At 39.6% G+C, this 22221-nt stretch overlaps 1 protein-coding gene across 3 annotated transcripts in view; it reads right to left on the reverse strand.

Moving 5' to 3' along the window:
* Positions 1 to 462: 462 nt before the first annotated feature.
* Positions 463 to 22221, reverse strand: part of PLEKHA5 (pleckstrin homology domain containing A5) — a 251604-nt gene continuing 229845 nt past the window's right edge. The window contains exons 19-28 of one of the 3 annotated variants that reach the window (XM_075552021.1): positions 21796 to 21842; positions 20910 to 21098; positions 19910 to 20030; positions 13113 to 13231; positions 11775 to 11984; positions 9964 to 10116; positions 8957 to 9081; positions 5210 to 5355; positions 3305 to 3410; positions 463 to 1279 (exon numbers count right to left, since the gene is read on the reverse strand). In XM_075552021.1, the coding sequence (XP_075408136.1) occupies positions 3316 to 3410; positions 5210 to 5355; positions 8957 to 9081; positions 9964 to 10116; positions 11775 to 11984; positions 13113 to 13231; positions 19910 to 20030; positions 20910 to 21098; positions 21796 to 21842 (1205 nt within the window). In that variant the 3' untranslated portion in view covers positions 463 to 1279; positions 3305 to 3315. The remainder of the gene's footprint in view (positions 1280 to 3304; positions 3411 to 5209; positions 5356 to 8956; positions 9082 to 9963; positions 10117 to 11774; positions 11985 to 13112; positions 13232 to 19909; positions 20031 to 20909; positions 21099 to 21795; positions 21843 to 22221) is intronic. The other 2 variants (XM_075552019.1, XM_075552020.1) reach the window with 2 other exon arrangements.

A 22221-nucleotide genomic window follows, 5' to 3' on the forward strand; every position in this document is an offset into this window, starting at 1 on the left:
CAAGAAGGAATTGTAGAAGAAAATGACCCTGAGGGCGGGCCCCACTTACGGAACAGTTTCTAGCTGCCCGACAGAAATGACCCTCTCTGCCCTGCTCTTCCTTTCAAAGGCTCCTCTACCAGGGAGAGGGACACTGCAGATGCTGGAAGCTACTTTCTAAAGTGAGGAAACAAATAGAAATCGGTGCAGAGTAGAAGACTTCAAAAAACTAAACGTGTCCCAGGGGCAAGATGGCAAAAGTCAGGAAATCACGTTCTAGTCCAAATTCTATCATTAAATTGGAACATGGTGGAGGCCAAGTCAATTCATCTCCCTGGGGCTCCGCCCCTTTGTGGGCATGGTCCAGGATTTCTAACAATTACCTTCTCTGCCAGAAATCTCTGAGTCTCAGATTTTCTGCTGTAGGGGAAAAATAACAAAAGTTCTAACACAAGTGATTTAAGAACATCAACATTTATTTTAACATGATAAAAAAGAAATGAGATATGAACATCTGCATTTAAGCAATAGTAAGTAGCCTTCAATACTTACATTACATGTGCTCATTGTATAATATATACACAACGAACATAATTACATTTGTACACAAGCTAAGTACTGGAGTTGAAAACCTGCTTATTGCTGCACACATCTACCCCAATGAAGTATAAGCCCAGTACTTCAGAATACCTACACTTTTATTATTTTTTTAAAAGAAAAACTAAGCGTAACATTTGTGTTTAAGTTGACAAGAGCGTGGCGGTAACTGCTGACATTGCAATCTAAGAAATAACTGCAGCAGAAAGTGGGACATATTTCACTTAGCAATCATAAAATGGCACATTTTAAATATATATATAAAACTTTTTACAAATCAAGTGTGAAACAAAGCACTGCAGTAGCCAAAATGGGGAGGAAAAACAGAAAGAGAGAGAAACATGTTTTACTGGAAGTAACAACTAAACTTATGTCCTGAAAAGTAAAACGAAACATAAATTCACTTCGACTTAAGGAACATCGAAAGCTGGAAATCAGCAACGAAGTAAGCTCTGGCTGTGGACTGCAATCATAGTGGCAGGCTGGAGCGGGGCAACAACCTCGACATCACGGAGTGTACATATGGGCCGTTAAAGCTGTTTCGGAATAAACATTTCCAAAAGTCATAAAAGGATGCTCTCTGTGGCCAAAAGCATCGGAACTATGAATTTCATAGATTTAAAATATACTGTACAATAGTCTTCTCACGCTGCCACAGGTCCGCGTCCTTAGCTTTGAATGGTTTCAACAGAGGCCTGTATAGCTGAAAAACAGGAGAAATTACTTTGACACCTGCAAAGTGCATGACCGGCCACTTTCCAAAGTAACCGAGGGTGACATTCTCTAACAATAGGACTGACAAGCGTGGCCAGGAAAATCCGCAAGCACAAAACAATTAACGGACATTTCTACCATTTCCATAAGCTCGGTTCACGGAGCAAAGACACATAATGCCATTAACGAGCAATTCAGAATCAAACACAGACCCAAATGTGTGGCTGACTCCAAAAGGTCAACAGAACGAGCAAAGATTTGCATAATTTCACTAAAAGACGTAGTACTGCATTGAGCTGACAGCAGCGCCACTGCCCAGCCTTCTAAGTCGGACAAAAACCCCTCGTTGGGAACGACGCCCTGTGACAATGGGGAGTTAGAGAACAATTCAGAGTTGAGTGCTGCTAGTGGCCGGAGATGAGAAAAGTGACAGCCTAGTATGTGAGGTCACTCACTGCCTCTCAGGGTGAAAGTATTTAAGGCAAAACAAAATTCTGTTCATAACTTAAGAAACCTGCATCTGCATGTGAGCTTGTACTCTGACCATCATTTCCCATCAGAATGCTCTGTGCACAATGCACCATAATTGCTTATTGAGTGACAACGTTAACAGGAGAGTGGCGCCTGACGGATAGTTGCTCCCAAAGGAGCACCTCTGCCGAGGTCATCTCTCACTCTGCATGGGAGGAGTCAGACGAATGTCAAGTTTGCCCCATGTTTGTGTGCGGCAGAAGCAAGGCTGTCACAAATGGGCCGTTTTTAACTCTAGCAGAACTTCCAACTGTGCACAGGTATCAAGTGACACACGGAAAGGGCTCTTTTCTAGGCTCCAGGTAGACTGAACCTCAAACGAAAGAGGTTATCATAACAGGCGACCAATTTGGCAAGACAGGGCAACCTCAATCTTTCTGGCAAAAGTAAGAAAGAAAAAAGATCTAAGTTATAAGCTGCAGGTTGAAACACCCAGCCACTCCACAGGAGAAAGACGAGGCTCTCTGCTCCTGCAAAGCGTGTCAGTCTCGAAACAGCTCTACACTCTGTCCGTGGGTCGCTGTCAGTGGGAATGGACTTGAGGGCAGGGAGCTGATGAATTTATAGCAGACTTGGTCAAGGTAGTATTGCAACTCACTCATTTTGATGATTAAAAAAAATCAAATCAAAATCATTAACTAATAATTCTCACAATGTCTGCATTTCCACAGTTTGTTTAAAAGACACTGCTGATAACTCTACAGCACCAAATGTTCCCAGATCTGGTAGCATACTGTGAGGAACAAATAAACAAAAAAATCTCAGGAAGAGGTGCAAAACCCTCACGCTACGCCTCACAAGTTTCTTGAAAAGTAAGAAACGAAGTATTTCTCGTACTTACAAAACTGCACAGAAAAAACTACTCGTCACTGCCTGTCAGTTTTAAAAGTGAAGACCTCAGGGGCTCATTCTTAGCTCTCAAATTGTAGTTCACAGAGCCTTCTTTAGAAAAGGCTTCTCTCTCCCTCCTCATCCCTCTCGCCTGGAAATAATTTCTGATAGATCTTAAAAGATTTCAATATTCCACCAAGGTGGCAGTACTGTATTTCTTTATCCTGTAAAATAATTTTAAAACTTGCAATGAGGTAGACACATCAGGCTCACTGTAAAATACACTGTGAGGTCAGCTTCAACCTTATAATGATTTAAACAGATTTCTCAGCTCCGACCACGGAAGGAACGCTAAGTGGGCGCGCAGCTGCCATGCACTGTGAGGTTTGTCTTGGCCCACAACACACGTTCCAAGCTTGGCTATTTTCACAGATGATGAAATCAGAGACAAAACGTGCTGTCACACAGAAGGACCAACGTTGGAAAGCTGAGCAGCTGCCCACAGTTCAAACCCACGGCCTGCCAGCGCTGCCAACCATCCCTAAAGCCCAGCCCAGAATAATCCCAAATTTTATCCATCAAACCAACAAAGGAATAAAACCCAACCGAGACACTGTCACAATATGGCCTCGCACGAAGGGAAAGGACGTACTTGTTTGGAGACTACACACACATGAAATGCGATCCCTCTGTGAGCTGCGGCGGAGTGGACGGACCTGGCGATGCTGAGGGCTCTGGAGGCGGGGGCAGACCTTTCACTAGAACACAGGAAGAAAACGCGAGAAGATAAGAGCCGTGAAGACAGGTACCCTCAAGGAGGAAATGCTGAGGCTCTGGCGAATGCTTGTGGAAGGAGTCATTGTATTTGGGTTCTGAGTTGATTTTCTAATGGGGCAAAATGGTAAGCCATTTCTTTTCCTCCCCTTTGAGGTTAATTTCCAGGGGTCGGTCAGGGAACTTCTCCGGTTCCTCTCATCCTACCTGACTTTTAAAGCACAGTTTCTAGTTCCATGTTGGGAAATACTGAAAACCAAACAAAAGAGAAAAATACAAAAGCACATCTATGCCACAGAGCTGACAGCAAGTCAGGGAGACCCCAAGTGTGTCGGAGTGGAACTGTGCTCCACAGGGCGGATTTGGGGAAATGGCGTATAGCCAGGCCTTTCTTTCACTGTACTTCTAGAGGGATTCAAAATGTTAATCTCTGGCTGTCAGACAAGGGTGCTTGCTAAATTTTGGGGGTTTAAAACCAGCACGCTGCCTTTATCCAGGCTTGCTCTAGATAATTAATACATTAAAGTGAGACAACAAAAAAGTGAGACCTTCCGTGCACACTGCCTTATAAATGCCAGAAGCCAAGGTAAAACAAAACAAAACAAAAACTGACTGACTCATAGTGATGCGCTGTGGCTTTCTGAGACTACAACTGTTTATGGGAGCAGAAAGTCCAATCTCTCCTGTAGAACTGCTGGTGGTTTTGAACTACATGATTCAGCCCAACATGTAACCAGCAAAGGAAAAGGCAGTGTACAGTAACTGCGGTCGATAATATCAATGCGCATGCTGCATGCATACAATACAATAACGCCAGCTCCATCACGCTCGTAAGAACCGAGGAGCTGTGCGTAGCTGAGTATCATGCACTTGCCCTTCTGCAGAAAGGGTAGGGTGAGCAGTGTTACTAGGAATGATACTTATGGATTAAAGGAGCAAAGCTTATAATCTAGATATGGCAATAGTTCTTTCAAAAAAGTTATAAACAAGTGAGGGGAAAAGACAATAATATAAGATTTTTTTTTAAAAGGCAGAATAGAACAAAATGACTTCAAACAAACAAACAAACACTAAAAGCAAAGTCTCTGGAGCACGGTCTCGATGATAAAAAAACCCCAAAACAACACCCAGCAACAACGCAGCTATGGGTTCTAGCTGGGGCCGGTTGGAAGAGTCTGCTCGGGTCGATGCCTAGCTGCTCCATTGGGTAGCAAGGGTTTCTGAGAGCAGACAGCTGTGTCTGTCTTCTGGGGAGTGCCTGCCGGTTTGAATCACCCACCTTTGGCTAGCAGCAGAGAGAAGGCTTTATTGACCATGCCACCAGGACCCTTCTTACGAGAGGGTCTCCATGAGTCGGGTTGACTTGATGGCAGTGGATTTGGTTTCTGTTTGGCTAGTACACATTCATCCTACGACTTCAGATATTAAACGCTCCAGTTCCCAGAGAGGTCAATTTGTGAATGCTCTTAAGAATGAATTTTTTAAGTAGGAAAAAAAAAATCACAGTGTGTACTAAAAAAAATTTTTTTTTAATAAAAAAGGTTAAGATGGTGATTTCAAAACACGGGTCTCTAAGCCAGAGGACCAAGCTGGCTAGGCTGCTGTAACCGTCTCCTCTTTCCCAGGTATGTCCTCTCGGGCAGGTGCATGTGCGAAAGCAAAGGCGGAGCAATCTGCAGTTATGCAACGGAAGCAGCTCCCTGACTACAATCTCCGCCTGGAAAAAGTACTCAGGCGCCCAGAGAGAGCACAAAGGAAGCATGATGGAATGTTCGCTCGCTACCTGCCACTGACTGGTTTCCTCTAGAAGCCTCAGGAGTTAGTTCATGGGAAGTTATAGTTTCTTCCTGTGCATGAGCATTGTCCTTTGTATTTTCTTCAGAGGGGTCTTCTGGCTTAAGATTTGTGATCCACGTTACATCTGGGGGACTACAGCAATAGATCAAGAAAAAAAATTGTTGCGGCAAAATGTGGCATTTGCCATTTCAACACATACATTTCAGCAACATAAATTACACTCACCATATTTTCCAACCTTGATTACCAGTTACCTCCAAATGGGTTTTTAAAAGGATAATCATTATTATGACCATTTATGGCAAAAGCCAGTGACATTAACTACACTCACCAGGTTATACAGTTATCGCCATCATTTCCCCCTTTTCTGTCTCCTAACTCAGTACCCTTTAAGCAACAATGGCCCATTTCCCATTCACATCTGCCCTGGTAGCCAATAGTAAAGTTTAGTCTCTAGGCATCTAGTAAACTAGCATCTAAGAAACCATTTTACTTTTTTCATTTCTTAGAGAATTTTCAAACATTAAAAAGAATAGCTAGTCCACATTTGCGCTTTCCCAAACACCTCATAATGCCATTCTGGAGTTTGACTCAGTATCCTGACAGGACCCACACATTGCATTTGCGTAATAATTCCTGTCAAGTCCAGTTGAATCTAAAGCAATCCCTTTGACACCCCTCTGTGGACAATTTATTATGTGAGAAATACTCTGGCTATCTTATCTGTCCTACATAATGTCCACATGCCAGATTCTGATGATTATCACTCATATTTCTCAATACAGTGTTATGATATTGAGATTTGAACAATAAAAAGATGGGGGGGAGGGGTGGGCAATAGAGTTATATATTTCACAGCTGGGTTTCATATACTCTCCATTTCACAAAGTTGTCATTTTGTGATTAAAATTTATCAGTGAATCCAGGAGTTATCATATCGCTCCATCATTACAAAGTTCCGTATTGGTTAAAAATGAAGAAGTTCATTGTGTCTCAGGTGAAAACGTGCACAGCTAGCTTGTTCCAATGGCATTGGTTCTGCTTTTCACAATGTGCCAGCATTCTCCTTATTCCCATTCTAGTTGTTCTGCTTCTATTGATCTAGCCTAACTTCTCCTCCCGTCTTCTTATCTTTGTTTCTGGGTAAATGTTGACTGTCTGGTCTTATACAGTTGATTGTTTAAAGGAGCACAATTCAAGGGTGGTGTTGTTTTATAAGCAATCTATTATTATTTGGTTGAAAGGTATCCTCCAGAAGTAGTTTCCGTTCCAAGGTCCAAGTGTTTTATGGTGATTGGTGTCTCCTAGACTCTATAGTAAGTTCGGTGGTCAGTTTTAGAAATTTGAACTTTGTTCCACATTTCTCTCCCATTCTATCCAGGACTATCTTTTATGTTCTCAGAATGATCAGAAGCAGCAGTGCCCAGACACCATCCAGTTTGTTTGGTTTAAGGCAGTTCTCAACCTGGGGGTTGCAACTCCTTTGGGGGGGTCGCCCAATTCATAACAGTAGCAAAATTACAGTTATGAAGTAGCAACAGAAATAATTTTATGATTGGGGGGGGTGGGCTCACCACAACCTGAGGAACTGTATTAAAGGGTCGCGGCATAAGGAAGGCTGAGAACCACTGGTCTAAGGTTCGAGGAAGCTGTGGTTAGTCTGAACGACTTGTCCTATGAATTAGTTACTTATTGAAGTCTTCGGTTTCCCCTATTCTCCTTGTTCCAGAGGAGTACCGACCAATGAAATATTTAAGCCACTAAGATCAAAGACACTGGGACCAAACTAGGAATGTAAAACATTATTTTTATTAACTACCTTATGCTACTTGCTTGAGTTGTCCCATGAAGTTATGGTCCTAAATCAATCCCATGAGTTGTATGAATATGAACAGCCAAGTCTCCATAAATATGTCTCATATTATTACAGTATATATAGGGGTAAGCAGGAGACTTAAATATGTATATACCCACAAGTACACCTATATACGCTTGTGCATGTACTCAATATGTCCTCCTATGTACACATGTGCATACATACCTACCCACGGATCTTTTTGGGCTGTTCTTGACAGGTGTTGCAGAATTGTATATGCTATATCATTGAATGAATGTATGCCTTCTTCTTGTACTACCTAGGGTCTTCATTTACTTTGGTCAAGTTTGTGCCTTTTCCATCACCCAAATAAACAAGTGTCTATCATCTACGAAGTACCTCCCACCTCCCTCTAATGCGCTACCTACATCCCTGGTAGCCATCAAAGACCATGGATTTCTGGGTGTCGATCTATTTTAGAATATTTGTCTTTTGGGGAATAAGGTATTTCACTCAGCATCCTTTCCTGCAGACACCATCGGTTCTAAGGTTCATGGGCCCCTCGTTATTCTTTAGAGTGCTGTTGTACAGACCACCATTGATTTATCCATCTGGTGACGAGCACTTAGGCTGTACCTATCTTTTGTGCTACCAGCTATAATGCTGCAATGAACACAGGTGCGCACATGTCTATTCATGTCACTGCTCTTATATACACTTTAGAAGTGGAGTTGTTGAACCATAAGGCATTTCTATCCCTAGCTTTCAGAGGAATGGCCACACCATTTTCTATTGTGGTTGGACTGAATGGGGAACTATTTTCCTATCCCCGCAACAGTGCAAAGAGTTCCAATCTGCCAGTAACGATGCAGCATTTGTTGTTTTCGGTCTTCATCTGATTTTTCATTAACAGCTTTAGCAGCCAGTGGGAACCATGGCCTCGACCAGGGGCCCTCAAACTTTTTAAACAGAGGGCCAGTTCACTATCCCTCAGACCTGTTGGAGGGTCGGAGTATAGTTTTTTAAAAAAATCGATGAACAAATTCCTATGCACACTGCACATATCTAATTTTGAAGTGAAAAACCAAATGGGGAAAAACACCGGCAGACCGGATAAACGTTTTCAGCAAGCGCATGTGGCCTGTGCCTAGACGCACGATTTCCCTAGGGTTAGCAATGCAGGAATAATGACATCCTTCTAAAAATATACATTTTCTTCATGAACTTTTTGGATACAGTTTATTTGGAAAGGCAAGATAAAGGCTCGATGCTTTATGTATCAGTTCTCAGAAGAGGCTGACTTCCTAATATGAGCCATCACCTGTCAACACATTTTTATTTCTTGTTGTTGCTGGATCATTATGAACTCTGTTGCCTTTTCTTCTTTAGACACTGTTATTAAATATTTGGCAAATTCAATCTTGCTTCTCACTGAACTCAGCAACATTAAACCACAGGATGTTCTCTTTTCTAAAACAGGTTCTTTTAGTTTTTCAAAGGAGGCTGCTATTGAGGACATAAAGATTTTGAAACACTAGTTTTCATCAATAAGGAATCTACAGTATTGTCATTGCTATCACGCTGATTTCTACCCATGAAGCCCATGTGTGTCCGAGCAGAAGCTGTCCCGGCAGGGCTTCCTCTTTCGAGGCGTCCCGGGGGTGGGGGGACTCACGGATGGACTTGAACCACCAGTCTTCTGGTACAGTCAAGTGCACTTTTATTATACACCCCACCCTGGGGCTCCAAGGACTGCATAAGAAAGTCACACAACTTGCTGAGAGACGTTAGCGCCTAAAGATATGCATGGAGACTGGGACTTTCTGATTCTGAAATTCACCGTTACTGATAACTACACAATTTTGGGAATGATTCTTTGTGTGTGTGTGTGTGTGTGTGTGCGTGTTTTAAATTTACCTGTATGAAACATCCTCAGGCATTTTGTCCTTGTTTTTTTCTTTATTCATCATGTCCTCAGAATTGACTCCATTTGGCTCAGGTTTAAAAAGTGTTTCATAAAGAACACTTTCAGTTTTTCTAACCTTTAGAAGAAGAAGAAAATTTTCCTTTTGCAAAACATTTTTATGATACTTATTATTTATCAGTAACTCTAAAATGATTACAAATGAAAAAGCGAATTTTAAAATGCTCTTGTTTTGTACGGGTTGTTGACAGAGTAGAACTGCCCCATGAAAATTTTAATCCAGAATTTATAGGAGCCCTGGTGGAATAGTGGTTACACAATGGACTGTGACCCTCAAGGTCTGCAGTTCGAAACCACAGGCTGGTCTGAGGGAGAAAGAAAGGCTTTCTACTCCTGTGAACTGTTACAGTCTTGGAAACTTAAGAGGGACAGTTCTACACTGTCCTACAGGGTCGCTGTAAGTCAGCACGGACTCGGTGACAGTGAGTTTGCTTTGCTTTGTGATCATTACTAGGGGTAGACGGTCAGTTCTTTCTCCCATGAAGCTAACGGATAATTTCAAACCACCAACTATCCTGTCAGCAGTTAAGCACTATTCATTATACCACCAGTGCTCATTTTTAAATATTAAGAAATTCTGTTTTCTGATATTTACTGACAATAAATTTAAATCCAAATTCACTAAAAGGAGCCAACAACCTGCCCTATCAGGATGACAAATAATTATTTGCTCAAAGGGATGATGTACGTTGCTAAGAGCTGGCAGATTTCAGATATAACCGCTTCTAATTGGGTTAGCAGGAATTTTTTCCATGCTTGATTGTATTTAAAATTTTCAACTAACCTGTTTTTTTGATGCGGCTGAATATGTCAATTAAATTAAATTAAGCCTATCATTTCATTCCGTTCTACGAAGTCTGTGATTTGAATGTAACTTCATTTTCAGCTCTAACATTTCACCTAAATCTTTAAAAATCTATCCCTTTAAGAATGGCTGTACCTCTTTGCTGAAGTCTGCGTTCTGAGGTTCAGCTTCTTTCACTTGTGCAATCTCTGCTGTAGGACTTTCATGGTTTGGTTTTAGATCATCTTCTCGAATGACAGTGTCCGTTTCCTTAGCGGTACTTGATAACAAGTCATCTCTCCTTCGATTCTGCCCAAGAGATATATCAGTTATAGATTCATACTGTGTACACATATATATTTTAACATAAACCCAAACCTCACTGACATCAAATCAATTCCAATGGATAGTGATCCTACAGAGGGTCCCAAGGCTGTACATCTTTACAGGAGCAGAAAGCCTCATCTTTCTCCTCTGGAGCAGCCGGTGGGTTTGAACAGCCAACCAAGTGGTTAGCAGTCCAATATTTAACTACCAGCACCACCAGACCTCCTTATTCTGCCCATAGTACCTGCCAACTAAAACACACACCAGACTGTTTCTGAGAGTAAATTATAGAAACCACGTGGCAAATAAACATATATGCGTATATTGACATATAGGCGCCCTAGTGGAGTAGTGGTTAAGCACATGGCTGCTAACTGAAGGGCCAGTGGTTTGAACCCACCAGCTACCCTGCAGGGGAATAAAGTAGTGCTCTGCTTTCTTAAAGACTACAGCCTTAACTTAATTGTGATGAGGAACGAACAGCTCTTTTTAATACGCTTAAACAACGGAACTGAATGATAGGTGAATTTTTTATCAATAAAACGGTTTAAAAACAACAATAATGGAAAAGCAACTCAACAGTAGGTTATTTTGACGGACAGACTACTATATTGTTTACTTCTCCACATGTACATTGATCACCTTTGTTTTAGTGTGTGCTTATTATATATTGCAACTTAATACACCAGGTAGCTTGGGAAACAACAACGATTACAGCCTGAAATCTTATAGGACAACTAACTCTCTTCAATCCTAAGGATTCATGGTGAGTTAGAACGGACTCCACAGCCCTGAGTTTGGTTTTTGCATATCTGTAAAGAGTTTTGGTTTTGGCATACACATATACAGCAGTATTATACATATTTCCTACTTGTTAACCAGCCATTTTGTAGAAGAATGTGCAGTCATTCATCTGTTATTCTGCTGAATCTCCATTAGCAATGGCTGCTCTTGATTAGAACGGAAAGGGATTTCTACAATTACAATGGAACGACTTTCGGCTGGTGCATACAGTTTATGCCAATATAAATGCTCAGAAACCCAAAGTAGGCAAAAACTGTCCACTAACCACAATAGACCACAGAGACATTAATGAAAAGGTTCACTAGTTTGGAACCTCTGTGGTTCAGGAAGCGGGTCAGCAAACAGACAGTATGACCCAGAAGGCTGCCGCTTGAACGGCTGCATTTGAAGTATGATGAACGGTCACTTGGGTTCTCGTGGACAGTATCCCCAAAACAAGTGAGCAGTAAAATGGTCTCTCTGCTACAATTAGTCATGTTACTACATTCGACAGAGAGCAACAGGCATTTTCCTGGGAAGGGACCTGGGACTACCTTAGTTTCTTACATATCTCTTTAGATTTACTGAAAGCACTTCTATCATCTTAGTGCTTCCACGCAGCAGACTGCGCACACTGCACTACTATTTAAAGCAGTCAAGATCAAGTCTGCCACTGGTGTAAGAGCATGCAACACGTAATTTAGCTCTGTCTACCGAACGTAGTTATTTCCATTCTACTAAGCTGTTTTATTGAAAGGATTCAATAACACAACTATTCATTCAACCCATCAATCACGGAACTCCTGACGCTCAGATTCAAGTGATAGTCTGAGGATGCCCATAAGCAGTTGGAATACCTGAGTACTCTTGAGTGGATTATCCCTTAAATTTGAAGGGCTTTGTAAGGGTGAATGGTCTGAAGCACCAATAACATTTAATCCTTTCTTCTTTTCCCTTAGACATGCTTGCTGATGTCTCCTGATTCTTTCCATTTGTTCTTCCACCGTCATCCTAGGCCGAGTAGTTTCAGCCAAACAGAGCTGTTCTACTGCACTTCTTGGTCGTTCCTTGAAATTAAAAACAAACATATGAATATAGAAAGTGAAGAATTGAGAAATATGATAGAAATAAATATATGCCCTTTTGTCTTCCAAAATTAAAAGCGCTCATTGAATGTCACTTAGCTAAAACTGGAAAAGCAATTACAGTGACTTTGTGTTTCACCGGGAGTTGGTGATATATGATCAATTATAGAAAGGGTGAGGGAAAAGAGGCACCTAGCAAGGGTATTTCATTGTGAAAGCAACAACAGAAACCCACAATTCAGAACAGGGTAACAATGGCAGCTCTCGGGTTTGCTGACGGAGTTCACTCCATTTGGCTTGGTTAGCAGCAGGAAAAGCCTAGCTAGTGCTGCTACTCTGTGCAGATCTCCAAACGAACGCAAAGAGACTCATCTACTCAAAACCAGGCATTATCCTGCATACGATACTTTGACTCACACATATCAACTATGAAAAGACAAAGAGGGGAACATGCCAAGATAGTTTATGACAATAATGATAGGAAATATTTCTAAAACCATTTACTGTCTAGCTTGGAATCTTGATAATCTACTCAGCCATCCATCTATCAACTTCCCTATCTACCTACTACTAACTCTGGTTACTTTTATCGTTTCTCAAATTTGTTTCCAGTTAATTTGTTGTAAGTTGAAGCGTTTACAAATATTAATCACCTTAGAAAACATTTTTCACTCCTCGCTTTCTAAAGATGTAAATACTTGGACTGGGTCTTTTTTATTGCAAAATAAACATTAAAAAAAGATCCCACAGAAACTAAATGGAACAAGGGCTAACAAGAAACCTTCCTATGGCAAATTCAACAATGATCTTTATTGACTCCACAAAAACAGGTAAACACAAACAAATCCACTACCCAAGCTCCAGGAGCCACGGGATATGTCTAGCATTCCCATCCGGGACGTTTTCAGAGGGGTAAAGTGCCCGTGTAGAAGAAAATTTATTCTATACCCAGCAGGTCAAAAGGAAGCTCAATTAGTTATTGATTAAACCTTTATGGAGTTATTCATTACTTAACTGTATTTTTAAAACTTAATATGGTTCGTTTTCTTAGATGGTACAACTCCACAAATGACCATGCCAATAAGAAGGGTAGGATTTCTAGCTACACACCGTTCTCGGATCCAGCAGCTTCTTGGTTTTCCGTAACGTTACGTAGGAGGCGATGGTTGAAGACTCAGGTGTGGGTGATTTCGTTCTGGGCGGGACTACCCCCACGGGAAAGTGGGAACCTGCCAATGAAACAGCAGAGAGGTCTTCAAAACTCCTGTCACAGAACACTGGACTGTTTGGACAGATGCAATTTTTGAGGCTTTTAAATCCGGAAGACCTATCAATCGCATGAGAAGAGCCCGGGAAATGTAGAAGCCCTGCACTAGTTTGCTTAGTGATTCAGCCAGTGACAGTTGCCAGACTGATTTAGGGTTACTTCAGAATTGTACTGATTAATTGGTGACATAAATAATATATAAAAATAGTTATAATTTTCCCTTTTGTTGGATTGAGATCTCTATCAAGTTACCTCGCTTACTTTTAAAGCAGTCGATTGTCAGCCCCCTGTTCCTCCCCTTTCTTCATCTAGCACAGCGGTTCTCAACCTTCCTAATGCCGTGACCCTTTAATACCATTCCTCATGTTGTGGTGACCCCCAAACATAAAACTATTTTCCTTGCTACTTCCTAACTGTAATTTTGCTACTGTTATGAATCGTGATGTATGGTAAATATCTGATATGCAGGATGTATTTTCCTTGTTACATATTGAACATAATTAAACATAAGTAAAGCATAGTGAATAATCACAAAACTATGTAATTGTAAATTGTGAAATATTTAAGTGTTTTCCGATGGCCTTAGGCGACCCCTGTGAAAGGGTCGTTGGAACACCAATGGGGGTGAGGACACACAGGTTGAGAACTGCTGATCTAGCAATACAAGGCACTTTCAAAGAGTTCATGGAAAAGTTCCAGTAATCTTTCATTTCATTTTTCTATTAACATATTCGCATTTTCTACTCAATGGATCATACACCCTTTAAAATTCCAGGAAGACCACAAAAGTACATGAAGCACAGCTTAACCAAACCCACTGTTGCCCAGGAGATCCAGGCCCCTGCAACCCGGGAGGGGAGGGGCGTCACTAATTCGTAATGGAAGCAGATGCCACCCCTCTCTCCCTGGGGGCAGCCGGTGGACTCTTTGAGTGGCTGAGCCCTTTGACTACTCTGCCATCAGAGCTCCTGGAGGTGCAGCTAAAATGTGTTAATCTACCACGGCTTCCTCGTTAGGAAACTCCTGGCAGTGTGGCTGGAGCTCCCCTTTAGCTCCTCCCACAGCCGCTCTGTATCACGAAGTGTTCACATTGTGGGACGGGAGAAGCAGCGGAGCGTAATTCCTCACAAATTACAGAGTAGGAAAATCACAGCTCAGGAGGATTAAGTGATTTGCCTAAATTGTGTTAACATTCGCCTAAATAAAAAACCTACAAATATGCAGCAAAATACCTCAAACAAAACAAAAAACAAACAATAAGGACTCCTAGGGGGTACAGTGAACACACATCACTTTTATAGTTAGAAAATAATCCAATAAATAACAAACATGTACATTGTTAAGATGATAAAACAACTAGTAAGTTAACACATACAATGCATTTTCAAGCAAGTCATTTCTAAGTGAGGAACATTTTACTGGTAGAATTTTAAATCATTGTCATCTTGTATAAACAGAATATATACATTTTTCCTCTAATCAGTGTCTTGTATTGAGGGCAACACACACACACACACACACACACACACACACACACACACAATCTCTCTCTCTCTCCTCTCCTCTCCTCTCTCTCTCTCTCTCTTAAAAAACACCCAAACCTCAGTCTCTATGACTTACTGGAAGTTACGTCAACTAATCATAATAATTTTCACACGTGTATAATGAGAAAAAAGTCTATTAAAAAACCCACAAACATCAGAGCAACCAGTTTGGGTATGTGTAAGACATAAAGGAGACAGATGAGGCTGCCGACTCCTGCAGAGTCTCAGTCTTGGAAACAGACAGCGGAAGTTCTAGCAAGTCCTAGAGTTGCTATGGGCTGGAACCCACCCCGTGGCAGCTAGTTTGGTTTTGGCTAGGTAGGATATAAACTACAAAATCTTATACTTCATTAAACTTCGACATTATTTATGAACATTGAGTATATTTGTTATAGCCGTTATACAGTTGATAATGTGCAGAGGTGAACACTCATATAGTACAGGTAATTAACTATACAATTTAAACAATAAAACCGGCCTTGCAAGTTCCTTACCGGCCCTTTTAAACAACTCTAACCTAAAAAATGTTTCTGATGCAGCAAATACATGCATCAGCAAAATAAATGATGGCTAATCTACTTAATTTTTTGCAAGTCAAATTCCTAGTAGTGAATGATTAGCACAGTACACAAGCACTTGCTCAATAATTTTTACATTTGGCTAGCTTAACCAGTTGCATTTATTTGATATATATCACAGGGCATCACGACTCTGTAGAAGCCATAAAAAAAAAGAGGAAACTAGAATATATAGTTAAAAAAATCGCAAAGTTCTTATTTCACCGATGCTTTCAACACTTCCGCTACAGCAGAGACAGCAATTCGAAGCACTACAGAGATTAGAAAATGTCACACAGGGAACAAATGACTTCTCTTGCTCCTCCACATCCTGGCTGAAGGGGGCAGGCAAAACTCAGCTACAGTCCACAGTGCCGGTCATGTCCGGCCAGAACTTCTGAATTTGTAAGAAAAACTACAAAGTCCCCATGTGAAAATGGTGGCAAGTACTGTGGTTTCTTTTTTTGAGGTGGCTAATATACATTATATAATAATTTAATCATAAAAATTAATGAAAAGATTTGAAATTATCAATTAGAATTTTGCTGGCCATCAAAGGAAAATGTACCATGATTATGTAAGCTTAATTGGGAAATCTACAAATTATAACTCACTGTATAAATAAGAATGAAAAAAAGAATGAAGTCATTAAGAAAGGCAATTAATATAATTCCCTATTTTTTCATGAGACTAAATAGATACTTCCATAATATAAAATGTAAATCAAACCAAAGGCAGTGTCATGATTAATGGAAAAACATTTGAACCCTTTCCATTAAAGTCAGGAAAAGAATGAAGACATTTTTACATCGCTAGGCCTTAAGACCAGTATGCAGCTGCTAGCTCCGGGGTGGTGGGGATAGAAAGAGGTGGGAAGTTTCAGCACGAGAGAGGGAAATTATAAGCGGGTATCTGGAAAAGTGAAACGGGATGAAATGCTACTGTGAAAGTGAACCCCAAGCTGAGGGGCTTGGCACATCTACTACTTGGCGGCCCAAGATCTAAATTACATTCCACTCTGAATCACACAGCAGCACAGTCTAAACTCTCTGCTGGGCTTGTAAACGTTTGACTGCTTGAACTCAAAATGAGCATGTGTCAAGACTTTAGCTTAGAAGAGGAATTGTTTGTTTAAAGATGTTTGTTGAGAGTCAGTCGTGATCCAAGGTAAATGTCTTGGCCAACATGTTTATAGAAAGTACAATGTTAAGGACTGTAATTTACCAACCGTCTTACAACTTTTTGTCACGCACCCACTGGTGCCTGTGAGCATAGGCCTTTGTTTACTGCCCCCTCACTCTCTTCTTGCAAGCTGGAACGCCAAAACACCCGGCATGGGGCTGCGGTGTCCTTCTGGATTCCGAAATCTTCAGCAGAGCTCTTTGCTTTCACGTCTGACAGTGTGAGACTAACGCCCTGGGTCTTTCTTACTCAGAAGAGTCCCGTAACTGAGGATGGAGCTGCCAGCCAGTCTGTGAGTGCAGAGGTAGCTCGCTCACTGTGGTTGCCATTTGCATCCCCACGATGCCAGAACACCTGGATTTCCTTTTCATATGCTATTTGCAATCTAAATAGACTCTTGTTGCTACCAGTGGTTCCACACCCCTTGAATTTTATATCATGGCCATTACATACTCTACAATAACCATATGAAAATGGCATCAGTTTATTTCGCTTCACCCATGAGCTTTGGATTATCTTTCATTTCTCCTAGCTTCTCAGACTTTCCATTCGAAGTGTAGAACTCTTAAGTGATGGTCAAGAAATGGCAAACCCTCCTAGGTTTTACTTGTCCTTTTTCTTCTCCCCCTTTTATTGTATGTTAAATGTACACTAAAAATCGAAAGATCTGAAGGGTCCAAATGATAAAGCATGACCAATATATCTATGTAAGCATCTCAGTCTAGATGACAATTCCCACCAAAGAAGCCAGTCAATCCCACCCTTCTCTAAAAACACAGTTATTGTTCTGATGGCTCTCACCAATCTGTCTTCTCTCAGGCTCACAAAAGGGAATCACTCATGACGAGCTCTTGTTTTGGGCTTCTTTCACTCAACATAATTTTTTTTTCATTCTTAGATGTGTTGGAATTCATACATGTACACTCATCAGTACATGGTAAAAAATGGGAGTATTTCATTGCTGGATATTATTATCACGATTTGTTTATTCACTAATTGTTAAGCCAACTCTTAACTCATGGAGACCTGATGGCCACGGGCATAAACTTTGCCTGGTTTTGTACCATCCTCAGATAGCAGGCATATTCAAATTCATTGTATCATGAATCAAAGTTACAATAAAAATGCTGTACTAGTTTTTTTTAAAGGAATGCTTTCATTCTCTCAGGCAAGTAAACAGTAATAAAAACTGGTACCGTATATAATTACATATTTAATTTGATTAGAAACCGCCTTATTGGTGTTCGTTGTACACCGCCACCAGAAATACAGATTTCAATCCTTCTATATCCTAGGTCAACATTTGGTATTTTCAGTCTTTTGAAGCTTAGACATTTTAGAGAGAGTAAAGTGTGGTTTTAATTATCTTTTAATTTGTATTTCTTTTTTTTAAATTTGTATTTCTTTTAGCATTAATAAGGGTGGCAATCTTTTCATATGCCTACCGTCTTTGGACATTTTGTTTTGTTATTTGTCAGTCTTTTGTTCACATTTTAATTAAGTTGTTTCCTTATTCTTGACTTGTAGAAGTTCTTTATATAGGAAGTTTCAAATGGACTTTAAATGGATTTCCAAAAAGTCGAATTAATCGGTTTTCACAAGTAGTAAAGCACTCTGAAGTGTTTAGTTTACATGAGAGACCTCCTATTAGCATCCGGATTGGTTCCGGATTAAAAAAATCATTTTATTGAGGGCTCGTCTAACTCTTATCACAATCCATCCATCCATCCATCCTTTGTGTCAAGTACATTTGTTGCCATTATCATTTTCAAAGCATTTTCACTACTTAAGTCCTTGGTATCAGCTCTTCATTTTGCCCCCTTCCTTCCCTCATGAATCCTTGATAATCTATAAATCATTATTCTTTTCCCATGTCTTGCCCTGTTTGATGTCTCCCTTTCCCTTTACTTGGTGCTCAGGATTAGAGCTCCGTCCAGCCATAAGGTTACAAGCTGGCGTTAGTGTTCCTTTGCATTTCTTTGCTTCCCTCCGTGGAGTCACTTATCAACTCCAGTAATTCCTCTAATTTCTTTCCGGCTTGGTGAGGTTTTAAAAAAGAAATAAATTAAACGACATTACCCAGTATTTGTCATTGCCTCTGGGCGGAGCGGCCAACGTGTCCAGTTTGACCTAGGGCCTGTTTTACTTGCATCAAACATTTTCGGAATGTGTTTACTAATCTGCACCGATTAGCTGCAGGCTAAAACGATGATGGGTTCGTTTATATTTTGTAGGAAAAGCAAGATAATTGTTTCAGTGAAGAAACAATGTGATTTGAGTAAGAAATATTCTATCAAGATTTTATAATTTCAGTATTATTCTGGAAAAAGATATAATTTGAAAAACTGTTCAGTGGTATTGTTCATATACGTGTGACCCATTAGCAAATTATAAAACTCACCTCAGGGGGTTATGATTAGTATTATTATAAAAATTTCACATTTGGCCATATTTGCTTTATCTCTCTGAAAATACACACACACACACACACACACACACACACACACACGTTTTGGTGAACCTTCTGAAAGCGGGTTTTACACACTCGCCGTGCTGTGAGTGTTTGAGAACTCACTTCATGCGGTCTCCTACATGACTAGCACATAATGGAGGTGGCACAGTGGGTTAGCCAAATCAGCAGTTTGAAACCACCAGTCGCTTCACAAGAGAAAGAAGAGATTTTCCCAAGGTTTACTGTCTCAGGAATCCTGGGGAGCTGGTGGTCTATGTGCCTAAAGATCAGTCAAGAGTCCCAATCAACTTGACAGCAGTGGGTAACATCTAGAACATTTCCAATTTCCAACACCATCTCCAAGAGCATTCTCTTTAAACATAATCTCATCAAGGCTCAAGTGTTGGATATGGCTTTATCTTTCCATGAAGTTTAGTCTTTCGGTTTCCGAATCTTTTTCTTTATGAAATCGATCTCTCAAAGAAAGATCCACATTTAAAGAAACGTCAGAAAGCATCTAGTAATACAAATATTAATTCATGGAATTCATTTTTATAGATTTATGAGAATTTATTTATTCAGCCTGTAATTTGTTATGAGTAGTTTTTAAATAATAAAAATTCTTTGAAATGAAACCATTTTCAAAAGTTTGACATAATTCATTTCTCACCAAACTTCACATGAATGGATTCATTATATTTATTTACTGTTTGTAGAATATCCCGAGAAATATTAATTTTTAAAGGGGTGTGGTCTTATTTCTAATCAAGATGAACCATGGTACTTTCCTAGTAAACAAAAACTTCTTAATTAAAAAGTTTATCAGATTCTAAAAGTTACAGATAAAGGACTGTAGCCTTGTGTATGTGCTGGGACAATGTGTAAAATATACTCCAATTGCTAACCTTTAACAACCGAAGATTCCTTATCTGAAATAGTTTCTGATTTTTCTTCTCCATTAGATTCATCAACTTCTGCCACTGTGGTTAATTCTGGTTCACTCTTGTAGAGCCTATAATCTGGACCCTTGAAAGGAAGACATATAATTTAAAAAAAGGCAAGCCATACCTTTAAAATGTTTGTTTAAAAAAATAATAAAATGTTTTAGATCAAACTCTAAAACTGAATCGCCCCATACTCAGTTATCTTACAAGGCATACAATGGTTATACCTGTGCTACAGCTAAGGAAGGAAAAACCCCAAAGAATCTGGAAGATTCATAACCAGTAAAAATTTTTTGTTCGGAAGTTAAAAATATTCATCTTTAAAGATAAAGTTATTAGTACATTTTTTATCATGGAACTGAGGTCTAAAAATAATTATACCACATGAACATATTTTTTTTCATTTAAACGGTGGTCTGAATAAATGAGATCTAGCTTAGCATTGAGATTCCTGTTATAGTCAGTCAATGTGTTGTTATCAAAATAGGCCCTACCTCTTTCCCTTCCTTTTTCTGTTTATTATATTTTATAGTTATTTGCTCAACCCAAACCCCGTAGGTCTGATGTCCCTTGGCAATGCTGCCATCCTTGAGCAGTTTCCATAGACGGGACCCACCCTGCCCACATCCCAGCCCCGTCACCACGTCTTGTTCTGCCTCTATTCTTTCTGGTCTAACGCTAAAATTTCATCCCTCATATCCTAAAGCGTTCTATTAAGAAAAAATGGTTCCTTCAAGATATGCAAAACCAAAGTAACCACAAATAGAAGATATAGACACAAATGAGAATGGTTAACCAAAATAAGAACACATATGATAAAGTTAAATAAATCAACAAAAAGCAGCAGCTTCAAGCAGGATTATAAAAAGATGGGGTGGTAACAAAAAAAGACCGACTGTCAAAAACAAAAACAAAAAGCGCATGTATGACTGATGATTCTGTGGCTATTCCAGCCACTTACACAGTGAGATCCATTTCTTGGGTATCCTTGAACTTGGTGAATCTTCTTTTCTTCAGGCAGATGCACTGGGCCCCTGCTATAACAGAGCAAGGAGCTGCTATCACTGGGCAGAGGGGGGATTATGGGAGGCTGCTCTGTAAAGTCATAAGACCGAGGAAGTGGAGGACGAGGTGGGACTACTTCCTCTTCCTAAAGATTGTAGAATAGTCACCTTATTTAGATAAGCATATTAAATTAAGTATATCTATTTTTTTAAATGGTAAATTAACTTATTCACTTTAAAATAATTAAAGGGATACTGTCAAGCTGAAAGTTTCATCCTAAAAAGTAAAACCAAGTACTTTTCTATAGCCAATAACTGGGTTGTAAGTAGAGTATTTTAATTTCTTCTCTAACATAGGCATGTTTTACACTCATGCTCAACACTAAAACTGAAGGAATGAAATCAAATAAAAAATTGTATTTTGTTTCTTTCCAATTTTAAGAGGAAAAAAGGAAACATCTCTCTTTTGTTGGCTTTTATATAAAATTCAAAATGACAGATACTTTCAATTAGGTTGACAATATCTCTTTTTGGAACAATAATTTATGTCATGCATGAGACACAACCCACTTAGCTCTACAAAAAAGTATGACAGTGTTAATGTTCTAACACAGATGAAAAACAGTGATTCAACTTTTTTTGTGTTATGAAAAGGAAAGAAAATTCACATTTGTTAAAAGCACTAAGTTACCAAATCAATAAAATTTCAAGATGACAATAACTTTTGAATAGAACATATCAAAATACCATTTTTTGGTTAAAAAGTAGAGAAAGCTTAATTTCTTATAATTCATGCTTTAAATTATTAAAATCATTAGAGTTAGAAAGACAACCCACACTTACCTCATTTTTGTACTTGACTGTTGAAAAAGGCTTTGATGCTATCATACCTATTAAAAATTATAAGATAATTATACTAAATACATCTTATATGTACCGAAAAACAATTCATCTTACTTATTTTCGAGGAAAACTTCCATTTTTTACCCCCTCTCCTAAGGTTTGGCATTTGAAACAAATTACATTACAATAAATAAATAATCCAGTTGTAACAAAAGCATGGGAAAAATTTCTTTTTCATGTATTATTGGTGTTAGGATAATTCGATGTAAACTTTCAGAATGGCAATTTGCCGGTAACTATGAAAATGGAAAACGTGTGTTAGAACTATCCCTTCTGGGAATCGATTATGTGTGACCGGGTATGTGGTTTGGTTCAGATACAAGTGCAGTAACGTTCATTTTGGTTTGAGGGCAAGGGGTAGGCAGC

The sequence above is a fragment of the Tenrec ecaudatus genome, chromosome 6, assembly GCF_050624435.1.
Source record: "Tenrec ecaudatus isolate mTenEca1 chromosome 6, mTenEca1.hap1, whole genome shotgun sequence".
NCBI classification, from domain to species: Eukaryota; Metazoa; Chordata; class Mammalia; order Afrosoricida; family Tenrecidae; genus Tenrec; species Tenrec ecaudatus.